At 44.1% G+C, this 16920-nt stretch overlaps 1 protein-coding gene across 1 annotated transcript; it reads right to left on the reverse strand.

The window, feature by feature from the left end:
- Nucleotides 1–12823: 12823 nt before the first annotated feature.
- Nucleotides 12824–14406, reverse strand: olig1 (oligodendrocyte transcription factor 1). The gene has a single exon (XM_069154354.1). It carries the CDS (start codon nt 14089–14091, stop codon nt 13315–13317), a length of 777 nt encoding a protein of 258 aa, XP_069010455.1. The 5' UTR covers nt 14092–14406; the 3' UTR covers nt 12824–13314.
- Nucleotides 14407–16920: the final 2514 nt, after the last annotated feature.

Raw genomic sequence — 16920 nt, forward strand, 5'->3', positions numbered from 1 at the left:
CAATCACCATCTACCGTGTTGTTTGCTCGCTGAAAAAGAAACAGACATGTTGAAAGTGACACCTCATTCCAAAAAGTGTACAGATGGGATCCAGCACAAAAGAACTTTGAACCAATTATCATAATCTCTCTCTCCCTTCGTTTCCCCTCATGATTAAACATGGGAGAGTTAAATCAGACGATTAGCATGCTGTCAGGGAGAAGTCTAACTGCTGTTGTGTTTCACAGTGTGAGAGACAAAGCGCTGGCCTGCACACCGACAAGCCTCCCTGGCCAGCTACAGTAAACTGGTAAACACACGTCTGTTTGGCTCAGCGGGGGATGACAAACACCCGCCGAGGAGGCAGCGATGAGAGGGCGGGAGGAACTGAAGACAGAGCCCGGTTTGACTCCTTTGGCTTCTGTGTCTCTTGGCGCCTAATGTCCAGAAATCTGGGACCAAACAAGTCTTGCCTGAAAGGTCCCGGCTCGACTGCCAAAAGCGTGGATGGGGACAGAAGGAAGTGGGAGGAGGGGGAGGAGGGAGGAGTGGAGGGATGGCGGGGGGGGGGGGGGGGTTATTTTATAAAGAGATTGGCCGGTGGACTCACCTTCAATTTGATTTCTTCTCGATTTTTAAGGTCTGCGGGTAAAGGGGAGGTGTAGACGGGAGATTAAAAAAAAAAAAAAAACGGATTAAATTGAAATGAGAAAAACGATCAAATCTTGGTGCATCAAACTGTTTGTGTTTCAGCAGAAAGAAGCAACGAGGGACACGTGAGGAAGAGACGGACAGTTGTCTTGATAAACAGAACATGAATAAAACAGATGAGACCGAGACACCCGCCATTACATTCATGTTTTGTTTAATTATCATCATGATTATCAGTGTATTACGACTTGGTTTGAAATATATTTTGGTGCAGTATTTGCTGTTGTCACAATAATGCTACTTATACAACAGCAGGAACTTCATTAGGAACTATTTCATGTCGGTCTGTCCAGGAAGATCCAGTCTCTCTTGCTCTTCTTGAGGTTTCTTTCAGTTGTTTTTTTCCCCGTTAAAGTCTCCATAGAAGAAATTTGCCCTTGTCCTAATCCAGGGTTTAAAGCCAGAGGGTATTTGTATGATGCAGGTCCTTGAGGCAAACGTACGTGACGTGGAGCAGGGGGATAAAGTTTTGCTATAAAGTTTTGTTAGTAAGTATTCCAAGTTACGACGCATCTGTGACTTCACAATGGATTTAATGGGCGAGTGCGCATCAAATTTTCGGTAAAATATTTGTGGAACGGAAGGAAATTGGAGGGAACCATATTCAGCAGTGAGAATTATGCTGAGAATCGAAGTGGTTGTTTGCCTTTCGAACGTCACGGTAAAACTCGGTGTTGACCGTCTGACTCCTGGGTGACGAATTCACGGTGACACAACCCCACAAGTATCAAAGAAAAGCGTTTCTGACCTGGTCCGTCTTTTCTGGTTCGGACAGTAACGTTCAGCCCCTCGTGAAACGTGAACGTCACTCAAAAACACATCACCCGGCTCAGTGTTTCATTTCCGAAGGCTTTTCTGAAGCTTTTCAAAGGAGTCTGTTGCTGATTTTTCCTGAATTTGATGTTCGCTGTCTGCGGGTGTTTGTACCAGTGGTCACGAGAAAAACAGATGTAACTGTGGAGCCGGTGTCGATCGAGCGACGTAACTTCGAAACATTCGCTCACAAAGCTTACCGGTTCTCTGCGCTCTGGCTCGGTGCAACAGGAGCAGTCTCTGAACTTTGTGATCCGCCCTCACAGGCGTTCAATCGTGCCGTTCTCCGCCTCAGCGCAGAATTTCGATAACGTTGGGTCCAAAAGCGAAAGCATTTGTCTTGTGTAATTTTCTTCATACAATAGTGGAAACACACGGATTGGTGGAGAAGTGTCCGGCATGTCTCTACGTTGCTGTGCACCAACACACATACATGCACACGCCCCGTTCGTCCTGCCCTCACTCCCTGACGTTTGGAGGTCATTGGAGTTGACGCCTGTCCGCCGAAAGACTCGCCGACGCTCTCGCTGAGGCCGATCTGCCCGACTGTGAGCCTGCCGTACCACGTTTTGCCGTGCCGTGTAACCATGCCGACAGGATTGGGCCAGGGTCCAGGAAGACAGTCGGCTCTGGAAGCTGTCAGCAGCAGCTCCGTTTGACAGCATGCAAATATATGCAAATGAAGAGGTCCAGCCATGACACCTGCACACAGGAGGAATGGACTGTGCCCTTCCCAGCAGAGGACTCAGGATGGTGGATACTCTGGCCGGCACACACACACACACACACACACACACACATTTATAACCGCAAACACACACACGCACACACACACAACCGCACAATGCAATCCTTCAGAACCCGTCAGTCGCTGCCGTTATTATTAAAGTATAGTCCGATGTATTATATGAACGGCCCCGATCCAACGCATTAATCCTGAGGAAAGTGTGCAAAATACTCCGCCGGCCTCCTCTCTCTCTGTTATCTAAATGTCTATATTCTCTGAAAACATGTGCAATCGCGGAGTGAAATGTTTGTGTGAAGCGACTTCCAGCAGTCGTATGAACGACGACAATCTGGTGTCTCGTCATCAAACGGACTTTTAACCACAACATCCTAACTGCTGCAATACGTTTAGGGAGGGGGGGGCGCTTAACGTGTTAAAACTGTATCCTGTTACCATGGCAACAACGCCAGTGGAGAGTTGTTTTTTTAATGTCTTTAAAGAACAACTCGGTCAACTAACTGCGTCCACACTGTTCTTGTTTTGTCAGATTTAGTCCCGACCGACACGACAGTAAAAGGCGTAAAAGTGTTGCTTTGGGTCCACACCTCAGATTCACTGATCCTGTTTGTTGTGATGGTTTGGTTTCACTTCAAAAAACGACGCTGTTGACGGCGTCATTTTTCAATGACATACTGAATGTTACATTTTCCTTCACCGGAAACAACGACGATAAGAAATATATTCTTTAATGGATGCGTCCTTGTGTGATTGTTGAATGTCACCGGGAAGATTTTCTCAATATCTAGCTCAACGGTAAACACGCTGTTTATCCGAGTTCGGCTGCTCTCCGTTGAGTTTCTCCCTCATGACCGACCTCGTGGGCAGGACAGCCAACACACACTGTCCACCTTTTAACTTATGGTGGGGCGCTTTCCAGGCTTCAAACTAAAGTCACGGCGGTTTATTGTTCAATGGGTCAAACTCGTGTACCTGTGTGATAAAAATGCACGACGCCGCGTGGCCTCTCCTCGTTTCTCTGAAGTGTTTTGACTCCTGAGTTGACCCTGCCGGCTGGTTTTGGCATTCCAGCAGGCTGGAGGAGAGGAGGAGTGAGCTGTGGCCCCCAGTAAACCCTGCACACACACACACACACACACACACACACACACACACATGCGCTGTCCTTGGGTTGAGATGTCCAGGGTTTCTGCTGGTCAGCAGAAAGAGAACGGCTGTGTGATGGCACAACCGTCTGTGTGTGTGTTTGGGAAGGGGGTGGTTGGGTGGGAGGGGGGCGGGGGGTTGTAGCTGTCAGAGCAGCCCTTAGTGTGTGTGTGTGTGTGTGTGTGTGTGTGTGTGTGTGTATATGTGTGTGTGATTTAAAAGTAAGGAGAAGTGGGGCAGCCTTTGGGAGGGAGCTGAAGTCTAGTGGCTCTGATCCAGACCTTGTACCATGTAAACTGACTACACACCCTACCCTTTGAAAAGTCTCCTATTTATATTACACACACACACACACACACACACACACACACACACACACACGCGCGTGCACGCACACACACGCACACACACACACACACACATACACAAACAAAGACTCTCCCCTTTGCCCTTGACTGTCTGTTTTGGTGTGTGTGTGTGTGTGAGCAGATGGACAGGTTCATGGACCCTGAGGGAAGAGAAGAGTGTGTTTCTCCTGCGGTCACAACATACAAACAATACACACAACGAGAAGATGAAAGAATAATTAACACAATCAAAACTATTACTTCTGCGTGCAGTATATTCGAGTCTTGCCAGAAGTAGCCAAAGGAGATGTAATGTAGTGATACGTGACAGCGTGCTTGATTTGAAGAGGTAGCAGTGAAACATTCCCAGTTTTTGCAAACGAGCCAACAACTTATTTTCCATATTTGGATATTATTATTTAGTATCAGGCTTTAATTTAATATATAAAGTGTTAAATTAAATACCTAGAATCGCAGTAACAGTGAGATTTACCAGGGTTTGTATTGCAGGCTGACGGGGAGTGTTACAAACCGACATCATAATTCATGTGTTTGGAGAGTAAATCAAAAGTGGTCTACATCCTGTTTGTGATTCTCAGAGAGGAGAAGAACGACCGGCTTGGCGATCTCAGGATTGTTCCTCCGCTTTTTTGCAGATGATGCGGTTCCGTTGGCTTCGTCCGACCGTGACCTCCAGCGTGCACCGGGCTGGTTTGGACCTGCATGGCAGCGTGCCCCCAGTGAGGAAGTTTAAGTACCTCGGGGTCGGAGTGAAGGCGGGATGGAAGCGGGAGATTGACAGGCGGACTGGTGCAGCGTCGGCAGCGAAGCGGGTTTGTCGTACTGGACTGTCTCGGTGAAGAGGGACAGTCGTTCTGACCCTCGTCTGCGGTCGCGAGCTTCGGGTACTGATCGAAAGAATGAGATCACAGATCCAAGCGACCGAAGTGAGTTTCCTCCGCGGGGTGGCCTGGTGCAGCCTTATGGGAAGGGTAAGGAGCTGAAGAAGTCTCGGAATAGATTTGCATGCTCCAAATGTGGTTAATATTTACAAAAATATAATTAAGTTGTAAAAACTTTGGAAATCTGTGGTTTGTATTTTTGTCACTCAAATCAAGGTTCAGGAGAACTAAGAAATCACAGATTTGTGCTTTTATTGCATTTTACAAAGTGTCCCACCCTTCTTAAGATACTTTAATAATTTTGAGGCAAATTAAAAAGGCTGCTTTGGCGGCACTCATATAGTGAGGTGTGTTTGGGTCTTTGTGTGAGTAGTTATCGATGTGTGCATAATGAGATTGAAGTGTTTTTGTACACATATACTTTTGCTTACATGCCTTGTAAACTTGTTGAGCTAATTCTTCTTTTATTCATAGATTTTTCTTTCTTTCCTTCTTTCTTTATTGATGTGCTTATATATCCGTATATTTACCTCCACAGCAGTACAATCCATGTAAACGTATGAATTTAAAAAACTCCTCTTCTATTTTTATTTTTATTTATTTTATTTTATTTACACAAAGAGGGGCCACAGGTTGGTTTCACTCCGAAACAGTCTACTATCTTATTTATTTAGTTATGAATTGTAGAAATGGGTTGGGTTGGCGTTGAGCGACTAAGTTTAATATTAAATGTTCAAAAATAACCCCTATCATTTATTGCTCGGTCACATGTGCCTCATGAAGTGAATGTATTTTTCTTTTGTGCATTGCTTCGTGACTGAATGGTCTCTTTCTGTTTTTTGGATGGAAATCAATAAAATAATATGTTGATACAAAGTGTCCCAACTTTTCCTGGAAATGAGGTTAGTAATTTCGAAAAATAGGTGCTTGGAAGAAAAAAAGAATCCAAAACATAACAGCATGCGGTGTGAAAAAATTGTACGCACCACTCCAGAGGTATTTTCCTTTTTAAATCCTCGACGGTTCACTTTCCTGTTGAAGCTGCTCGCCGGATCCCTCGACTGACTCGTCAATGTAAAGAAATGAAAAGAGGATCCTCCTCTGCGCCGCTCTCTCCTCGCTCCGTCCTCATGATTGATGACTCCACACACAGTCACTGTTTGCATTCTTCACACCACTTTAGCCTCTCGTATGGAGAAGATATTTATGGGTTTGCTGAGCACTTAAAACTGAGGAGACACTTCATATGCCCATATCTCAATAACGGAGACAAACAAATTACAACTTCAAATGAATTTCATTTTAGTTCAAATTGAAATGGTCATTTTCATAACATTTCAGAATAAAACCTCTGACACTAATGTGATGTATTTATTTATAAGTACAGTCATTTAATTTGTAATTTGGTTAAAAAAAAAAAAAAAAAAAAAAAAAAGAGTAACACGAGATATTAAATCAGAAATACAATTTTATTTTAAATAATCAGATATTAGAAAAAAAGACCTTCTTGATATTTCATATATTGAATTCCACCTCCTCCCTCCAACCCCACCCCACCCCCCCACCCCCCCGGTCCTAATCTGGGCCATGTTCACTCATGCAGTAGTAACAGTGAAAAACTAACCCGTCTCTGGGAGCACAATGGCGGGTGCCCCCCACCCCCTCGCCCCTCAGACTCCCCACATAGACGGCGCTGTCTGACAAGCCCGCCTGCCAAACAACTCAATTAAGCAGAAAAGGAGGCAAAAGAGAAGCCCAAACAGAGGAGCGAGAGAAAGGAAGGGAAGAAAGAGGGACAGGAAAACAGAGGAGGGAGCGGGCCGGTGGCTGTCAAGCCTCGTCCTCACCCGGCCCACGGTTGTTGGCAAGAAGCGACAGAAACACAAAACGAGAAGAAAAGAAAACTGATCTGTGATGTGTTAACTGGAATTCCTGCTTCCAAGGCCACCGAGGGTTCAGAGGGCAAACTGAGGGCCAGGGGTTCATTACCACAATGACACTCACACACACACACACATACACACACATACACACACACACACACACACTTTTAAAGCGCCAACTTTTTACATGTTTTAAACTATTTTCAAACTGCATGCGTGAAACCACGTAAGCGCAATCCAGTTTACAAAGACACTTTCACGATTTTTTAAATTTGTTTACAACTCTTCAGGTGTCCTTTCGGCTCGTTTAAATTTCGTACGCCGTCAAAATCGAGCAAAATCAAGCCAGAAACATGATTGCTGACAGGGGAAATGAATGTTCCCTTTAATTTACAAACAAAATAAACTGAAACGGAAAACCAGTCTGACCAAACTTGCTGAATTACAATTAAATAGTTCTTTTAAAGTAAATTACTTTTTGTAGTCTCTTTTTTTTCTCAGTTTGAAAACGTATCCAGCAGCACAGAAGTAATCTGTTATCTGCAGTATGTGAAGTGCTGTGAAACATTAAGCACGTGCAACAGATGGAGGTTTTGGAGTTCAGCTCTGATGCCACAAACACGACGACAGTGACTGACAGCATGTAAAATATAATGATAACATATCTAGACTACAATAAAGTCATACATATGAGTCAACATACATCCACTGAGCCATGGTACTATACATCTTAGTAACATGTTTTAACATGTGTAGAGTCCCAAACTCCATGTGTCCCGGTAAAAAAACTGGATATTTGATTTCTTATACCCCAAATGTTTTGCCCTTTTTTGACATTATCAGAAGTTTTACTAAGAAGTCTTTCATCACAATATGAACTACATTATTTCCATGCCGAGCTGCACTTTTATAATCGAGAGACAGTAATCCCTCAGCAACACCCCCCCCCCCCCCCCCCCCCCCCCCCAAAAAAAAAAAAATAAATAAAAAACTAGCTTGGAGACATGATATAGTTCCTGAAACTGGAGAAAATAAATTTATAGGTCAAAGTTTGCTTCGGGTCTTTGACTTGATATTTGCTACTATGAGGTAGTGGTGGACTGAAGGATTGATCGTCTCAAATATTCAGTAACCTTCCTTCTGGGAAGGCCCAAGTCCGCCTAGCAACGTGAATGGTAATCCGAGAAAATAATTCACAGTGCAAGTGTTTCATTTCAGACTCCACTGACACCATGAAATGCAATATCAACGAGTGCTTGAATTAAAATGGTAGTTTTGGGGGTTCAAAATTGTATCTGCTAAAAGACACACAACCTGATTTTGTTACTGCTCAAAAATGTGTGTGTTTGAGAGGACTGCCACATGCTATACTGCAACTGGGGTAAGTTAAGTGACAATTTTTGGTGTTGCAATGCCAATTTATGGGGATATGGAGTCATCACTGTGTCCTACTATGATGTCTGAAAATCCACAAGAAATGCGGGTGTTCCTCGGGTCCAAAAAGGAACTCAAACAAAGGGCAAGTTTCTAATTTCAGTTTCTCTCTTCTTTGAATGTTTCCTCTTGTTATCATTGTCTCCGACACATTCCCTCTTCATCTTATTCATTTTTATGTCACATTTATCTGATTTGCATGTTACACAGATGCAGCGGTGATGGTGGAGGGAAATCAGAGCTAAATTTAGGGTTCATCGCTTATTTCACCCGCAATTTCAGTTCAGTAAAATCTAACCAATCCACAGTCCAGGCTTTTAAACCCTATTAATGGCTTTATATCGCTCAATAATTTGTGGAACTTTAGAGATAATTTCAGATTTTGTAAAGACAATAGCCGTCCCGTGACCACACACCATCTCTGCCCGTCTTTTAGCCGGTCGATTGGGGTAATGAGGTGACGGCTGATGGTGGCCTGTAAAGTTGTAATGAGGGCTGCGGCGTGAATGGGACAGAGGGCTGGAATGGGTGGGAGAGAACACGATGCTTAATGAGCGGGCCGGCAAACTCGGCAGTAACCCCGTTGTATCGGCCGTGTCTGAGAAAGAAGGGGTGACAGAGGGGATCGGGAATTTCAGGGTGGGACAGCGCAGGAGGGCCTGATGTTATTTAGGCAGAGGATGAATAAAAGCTGGGTTCGAAAGTAAATGGGGGTCCTGACCAGCCCCTGTGCTCCTCTCATTGTGGAGATGAAATTTATGGCTCAGGACTTCCTAAGCCAAGGACTCCCCACGTTGACTGGTTAAGTGCTATGAAACAGTACGACAAAGGCCGGAGGCAAACAACACTCTGAGATGAGAGGCTGCAGGAGAGGGGACAGTGGAAGACGATGTGTGTTCCCCACATTTAGAGACACATGTTGGGAGTAGAAAGTGGCAGCTGAAATCCCAAATGATTACGGATATATACGACAGAGATTTTCAAGTCGAATGTGCGGCAGCTTTTGCACTTTAGTCACGCAGGCTGTTTGCGAGTATCTGTAAGACCGAAAAGGTGGCGAAGGTACTTTGGCATTAAGTGTTAGAACAAAGCTCCGTCTGTAAAGTTGATGATTTAGTGTTTGGTAGAAATCTTTCTTCTCCTGACATGTTTATGTAAGGACTTACCTCTGAGAGCAAAATACAATGTTGTAGATCACTTTCAGTCTTTGTTGTGTGAGTAAAACAAAAAAGTACACAACAAAGTGTCCAAGTAGTAATAGAATAGTTGAGGTGGAACCAACGAATGCCACCGTACAACATGTTGTCTTCCCAGAGTCCATCATGTTTCTCTGAGAGAACAGAAGGCTTTATGTCACCAACCAGAGGAGAACACATCCTTCTGTTAAATCCTGGACCGTGTCAGGATTACTACTGTGATTAATGATATTCAATATTTGGTTCATTTAAACCATATTCATATAATGGTGAACCTTTAATATCTAGTATAAACATAATTCCTGTCCACTTATCACAGCAGTATTGTCTCTTAGAGAATTTTAATTGCAACTATTGCTTGTGCACTAACACTCACTATTTAAAGTGCATCGGTGCGTTCGCACTGTCGACTACAGAAACATGCGGCGCACGGCGAGCACCAGGATGACGCACTCAAAACGGTCCAAAAAAAAAAAAAAAAGAAGTGTAGAAACACAGGAACACTTTCCACACTAAACGGTCGCCAATCTTGGCTGCGTAGAGGAAGGGGGCGGGCCCAGCGAGGTCAAGAATTTTCAAATGAAGGCGTCTGAGAAGTGTTTATTTTTCACTGTTGCTGCTGGACAGAAGAATCAGTGTGTTTATTGAGTGTGTTAAACAGAAGGCGCGAAAACACGTTCATTTCTGGGTAAAATAATAAAAGCTGCGGGTATGTTGGCGGGTGATGAGTTCACAAGATGAGGTTATTCACGGTCAGTGCAGAAGGTCAAAAACTCCTGCACTGCACAAGTAAGAGTCCTAACATGGAAGAGCACTGTTTGTTAGTGTACTAATGAAAGTACGTCATTTGAAACTCATCGTATGTGTTGATAGACACCGGAGGCCTCTCCCATTAATGAGGAAATGACCATTTCTGACATGTCACGAAGGATGTTTTCTGCAAAAATGTGTTGCAATCCACTTTCCACTCATAGCAACATTAATTAAAAAAAATGTTCTGCTTATGGGTTGAACTTTGTTAACATGCGGGAAAGATCACGGTCTTTGTTTAATGCTGAAAAAGTCAGCAGTGAAATGAAGCACAAGACATTTAACTGAGTCGTCATCTTTTTTTCAATCGAATCCAAAGTTCTTTTGTTACCTTAAACACTGAAAAGAGTCCATTTTAAACTTCACACTCTGGTGTCGAAGTCCTGCACTTTGCAAGCCTGCCGCCCACCCTGAACATGGAAAAAGTTTTGCCTCTGTAAATAATCCTCATCCTTCATTTGTCACCTCCCTGTAATTAAAAGAAGAATTTGTTTCTATATGAATATATTAACACACTACTAGTTACTCTACTGTTGTATTAAGTTTACGTATGGGTCGAGTGTAGGTGTGTGTGTGGAAAGGATTTGGAAAAGCTTCTAATATATTTTGTTTATTTTAAGAAAAACTTTACATCGATGCTGTTTACAGTGTCTACGTCTTGTTTTATGTCTTATTATGTTTATTGGTTATAACAATGTTCTTATACATGCCCTGCAGGCCAAAACTCTGAAAAAAAAAAGGTTTAACATTTCAATGTAACTTCTTTTTTATCTGATTAAATGAGGAAAAAAAAGAAATAATACTTCTAGAAAACAATGAGAGAGTTTAAAATGCGCCGTGCCATTAACAACAGTAAGAATCACCTCGAGATAAGTCTTTGTTGTGTTGTTGCATGCGTGCGTGTGCGCGTGTGTGCGTGTGCGTGCGCGTGCGTGTGTGCGTGTGCGTGTGTGTGTGTGTGCGCATTGTTTTGCGCGCTCTCCTCGCCCTATTGAACAACAGTGATGAAATGGAGATGAGTTAAAGTGCTAACACAAAGACTGACCAGACCCCTGCGACGCTGCAACAATGAAACCACCAAACACAAGAAAGTGAGAGCCTCTTGGAGAAACAGAGAGAAAGAGCAGAGAATGAAAGGAGAGGGGGGGAATTAAGGAGCCCGACCTACAAAAAAAAAAAAAAAAAAAAAAAAGAGAGAGAGAGAGAGAGAGAGAGAGAGAGAGAAGGGCCGAACCATCCTGAGAGCAGGAGGTAATGGATGGTGGGCAAAGGTAGCAGAGTGGAGAGCAACCCGGAGAAAATAGCAAGGTAGCTAATCCCTCCGGAGACATAAAGCAGCTATATGTAAATGAAAGACGTGAAGTTTGGCCATCTTACTTTGATCTATGAATCGGGCTCTCCCTCCCCTCCCCAGGCCTCTCCTCCTTCACTCTCACCCTCTTCTCCTTCCTCATTTTTCCTTGCAAGAAAATCAAGCCTTATTTAGCTTAATCTCACTTAATGGCATCCAGCTCCCCCTTTGTCCTCCCTGATGCTAACAGATTCCTCTTTCCTTTCACTCGCCACCATTCACATATCTACCCTCCGTAATCCTCTTATTCCGGGGGTAGCAATTATTTGGAGCATTTTATCAGCATTATGATTATGATTATTTTCATTATTATTATTCATGCAGGCCGTGCTAAGGGCCAGGTTGCGGCGGAGAATATCCTCCCGACTGGTGCCTCTTATTCTCTGCCAGAATGAGGCTGCCTGCTTTCTTCCAGAGGGGCGGCCAGTTTGCAGTGAGTGAAACCCCCCCCCCATTCAGCGCGACACATTTTCTGGGCGTTTGAACATATTGTGGAGTGAGTGTAATGAGTAGCACCAAATCACCCGTCCCGGCTCCTCAACACAGAGAAACATCAAGAATTTTGAGGACGGAGGAGCGAGAGGGGGCTAATAATCAAAAGGCCTGCTTTCTGTGGAGCCGTAATTACACGGGTGGGTTTTGATCTTTTGCTTGTTGGAGCGGTGAATAGGGGGAAGAGATGAGGGCTGTTTCACCATTTTTGGAGTGTGGGGGGGTGGAGAGGGCGGACGACGCTTTTTTGGCTCAACGTCCTGTCGGCGTCTGAAGTGTATCAGAAATAATCGAATGAACTCGGTTGTGGGCCCGAGGACAAAGTTTGCTCTCATTCGTTTTCTACGAGGGACCTGAAGGCCTCGCGGGATTGGCGGCTAAATGCTGAAAAACTCACAGCTGAAAGTTGTGAGGAGAAATTTTTGAAAGCAAATGAGGGGAAGATCATTACTTCATTATGCTTTCCTCTAAGATTACAGGAACATTAAGAGATGAAGTGCAGCTTAGCACGAGGTCCCATTGAAGAAGGACAAGCGGTTGCCATGACAACAATCTCGGCACGCTAACGAGAGTCGAAACGTCCCAGCGATACTGACAGAGGGACATCTTACACACAAAGGTATTTTCTATAAAGAGAGTTTTCAGACTTCACAATAGATATTTTTGTTTGTCTTGTTTTCTGTGATGTTTTTTGTTCAGTAGATTGCAGCTGCATTTGTTGTATTTCCTGTGAGCATTGTGGGATGATACAAAAGAATGGTTTTGTTTTTTTACACAAAAATGACTTGTTCTTAAAAATGCATACTGACTGTTTTCACGTGACATTTTCTACAATCCTCTCTCGTACACAAACTGGCAGCAAATCAACAAATTATAAACATTCAAACCAGGATGTTGTTAAAAAGATACATGTGTGTGATTTGATCAGTTTTGATTGACAGTGGTGAGAAGCCCCGCCCACTTCAAAGCACTGACAAGCACACAGATGAAACCATAAATACGGAAATCATAAAATAGGTTCCACAGCCTTTATTTCACAAGAGCCCTTTATTCAGCCTCTTTTAGGGGCTCTTTTAACAAAATTATGAAAAATCTTGAAAACAAAAGACTTCAAAACAACTTGAGTGTAAATTGCACATGTTAATTGAGTGTTTGAGTTGATCTTGTCCTCTGCACAGGTTTTTCAAATTGTCCGCCAATGTGCTTCGGTCTCTGCTGCCACGTGCACGCAGTCACTACAGTTTACACTTAATATGCACGAATCTCCACCAGAATCGGTTTAATTGTTCCTTAATGACATCAGAAACATGCTAAGATGCATCTCAACCAAAAAAGGAATTATTAGATTGAGAGATAACCAAGTACAGAATAATATAAACATAAGTAGTGTAGTCAAATATTATAACTGTGTTAAAAGGTTAGAAAAATAATTCATATAAAAAAGGTTGCATACATGTAACAGTCATCAAGTCTGTTCTTCGGGACTCCTCTTCGTCTTCGAGGTGTCACTTTGGGAATCTGGGAGCTGGAGTGGAGTGGCTGAATCTGGGCAGCCTACAGACACCACAGGGGCACAGGGGCCCTCCGGAGGCCCCCGCAGAGCTCCACTGCACCGTGCCCAGCGAGGCCTCCATGGGACCCGGAGACAGAAGGGGACATTTAGCTGCTGCAGAGGACGACAAAGTGGAGGACGAGGAGGAGGAGGAGGAGGCCGCTGAGGAGAGGAGGGATTCCTGGGTGAGGAGGAGCTGACCGGGGCCAGAGATGAGGGGCCAGCCTCCGGTGAGCAGCAGCCGGGGGACCGGTCCCGGGTTCACGCCCATCCCGACACTGACCTCCCCCAGCAGCCGCCGCATCTCCTGCAGAGATGAACCCAGGAGGAGGATATAGTTCCTGGCCAGGACCAGGGTGGAGATCTTGGAGAGCCTCCGGCCAGGAGGAGCTCCAGGCTGGTGGGACTGAGAGGACGCAGAGGAAGGCGAGGAGGCGTAAGGCACCATGACCTCCCTCAGAGCGTCCATGGCAATGTTCAAATCCTGCATCCGCTTCCTCTCCCTGCTGTTGATCTTCCTCCTGAGCTCCTGCTGCTCCTCAGGGCTCAGCTCCCTCTGAGGTTTGGTTGATCTTTGGCCGCCCTGGAGGCCAATCATGGGTGCGGGATTCAGGCGGGAGCTCAGGTTGAACCCTGGAGGGCAGTGGGGTAAGTCCTGGACAGACCCGGGGCCGCAGAGAGGTAAAGACGGCTCCTGAGCCCTGATTACGGGGTTCGACAGCACATTCATAGTGTCCTCGGAGGAGTGCTGGTCGTCACAAGTTGTGGCTCAGTGCGGTCTTCAGCTGAGGATGAAGCTCGAGAGAGCAACTTGCAGTCCAAAGCAAAAATACTTTACTTAAGCTTTAAAAACCAGGTCCACAGAAACAAATCTTCATTCCCTCCAACTGTCGGTCTCCCCTTGGCTTTCCGAAATCTGCAATCTGCCATCCAGCACAAATGACGGCTTCACTTTTGGCTTCAGAGGTCTCTGGATCCACAAGTGGTGAGTAAATGAGAGCTTCCTATAAAGTAGTTCATTTCCACAGCTGCGTGAGGCGAGACTGCCAGCTCACACGGGGGAGAAGTGAGCTAAATGCTCCCGTCACATTACCCCCACCTCAGCTCAACTCCTCCCCGACGCACGATGGGCTCGGTAGTAACACACATGTGCACGTCTGACTTTTGACACTTGAATAAGCAACGACTGGGAGGTAGCAACACAGCAGTAAAAGCTCAATTCAGTGGATTATTTAGTTAATCTCGTAACTAATCTGATTGAGATCAGGATCTCTGTTTAAAGAGGCACCCGGTCTATAAGCACAACTCAAACACTCGATTCAAATGCACAATGGATAGTTGATGTTGTTTCGAACTCTTTTCTTTTGAAAGTTTTTGGTAGTTTTGTATTATTAGCGTGTGTCAGAAGAATCAGTATTAGAAGTGGTTTCACTGAGCTCAGACTGAACGTGAGGAATTACAAACTCTCATTTTTGTGGCTTTTACCATATTTTTTATGTATTTTACATATAGCAACAGTCATGGGATGTTCCTGTGAAAGACACTCTCTTCAATGAAGTGTCAATATAAAGGTTTATATACACAGTATTTGAAAAACAAACAGACAGAAGCCGAGAACGACAAGGCTCGCTGTTTTTTGTTTTTTTTTATGTGGTTATTTTGAGTTAATTTTTTCATTATCTCGAGAATACGACTTCGTTATCTCAATATAATCGACCCATTATGACAGGAATACTCCTCTTATGGTTTGTAATGTTTATCAGAGATCAGACCCTTTATTAATCAATCAGATTGCACGTCAATCAAGGTCGAACCATATAAATGAGGCCGATGCAGAAGTGCCTTAAACTGCAATACCACCGAGGACCACTAAGGGTCAGCTCCCAAAAGGCTCCAACTCCAAAGACTCCCATTCAATTTCTCTCATTAAAAACAAAGTCAGCAAAATTTTTCCACAAGTCATAATGGTGTCATTCGCTAAAGTCGCTACTTCGTATTAGTTTTCTGGCGGTCCATCTGAAAACAATCCCAAAATTAATTAGATTTTTATACCTGAAAAAGCGGTATGTTTCGGAGCGTGTCTGTTTGATTGACAGGCCCGTGGTGCAATGAGATATCCGCTATAGGTGAGCGGATGCAGTGTCCTCGGTGTACCAGTCAGATCGAGTCAGATCGCCGAACTCGAGGCGTCAGAACAGCAGCTCACGACCCGATGGATGACGTCACAGTCCGTTGCCGTTTGGGTCTAACACAGGGCAGAACTTTCCATTCAGTCTTTCTGTTAGAGATAATATTCAGATCAGTCACCTCCATGTGGGACAAGCTCGCAACTCTCAAGCAAAGTGAGAAAATCTGCCTTTTGTTTCTCAGCGATGACGAGATCAATTAACCCGTTAAAGTGAGCAAACGAGCTTTGTTTTCTCGAGACGACGAAATAATGCGACGGCATTAAAACGATAATTTCTCGGCCTCTGTGCAAACAGGCTGAGTTCATATGTTTACACAGACATTTGTGGGTAAAAAACAAAGAAGCCATTTTCCAAGCAAAGAGAGGGATGAGCCATTTTCTGCACCTCGTGTTGACTTTTAGGAGTCTCAGTAGTGCAGTGTGGGTTATTGCATCACAAATAACAGTAAACTCGGATATTGTGCATGACTCAAATTGTTTGCGCGACGAGGCAACTTTCACTCTGATGTCCTTCTGACTAGTTTGACCTGTGGTGTTAATTTCAACACTTTGCTCAGACTTTAAACATTCATGGTTCACAGAGGATAAATCTAATTTCCTGAGAAAAATTACATATAATACAATTATATTGGACATGTTAGCTGTCTATAATGTCATGTGGTATTTAAAGTGGCACACGTCATCCAAAATTACATGGGTTACTTGCTTGTATCTCACAGTACTGAATTCATACATTTTAACAGTCCCTTACATTTTTCACACAAGTTTCCCATCTTTTCCACGTGATCACATGTATGACACATATATACCACATCTTGATGACATGGGGAAAATATGTGGAAAGGTTTTCACATGGGCGCGTTACACCATGAAAATGTTCCAAAATACATGTTTCACGTGCACAATCACATGTGTGTGTAGTCACATGTTATGTTTCCGCACTTGTGAAATTCAGGTAGTTTGTCTGTGAGAGGTAGAAGATACGAGGCACCGGGAAAATGAAAGCGGCGGCTAAGAAGCCGGAGTGTTAAACACTGGAATAAGATGGTGAACGTGAGCTGCTAAACTTCAGCACATTGGCATTTTCATTATGAGCGTGGTCGTATGCTGATGCTGGCATTTAGCTCAGAGCACCGTTGTGTATAAACGCAGCATCAAAGAACCCCCCGGCAACAACCTGACAGCAAGGACAATATAGTTTTTGCCTTTTACTTTGTGTGAAAACACAACATTATGAGCTTAATGGAATGCACGACGACAGCCATTTAACAACCTGGAAGCCATTAAGAGTCAGCAGCGCTTTGTTAAGTGACAGAGAGCAGGTATTAGCACTATTAGCGCCGGCATTAATCGTGTCGGAGAACAGTTTTG

This window comes from Embiotoca jacksoni, unplaced genomic scaffold (assembly GCF_022577435.1).
Source record: "Embiotoca jacksoni isolate LCO1_2020_lvr unplaced genomic scaffold, fEmbJac1.0.p SCAF_2, whole genome shotgun sequence".
Classification (NCBI taxonomy): domain Eukaryota; kingdom Metazoa; phylum Chordata; class Actinopteri; family Embiotocidae; genus Embiotoca; species Embiotoca jacksoni.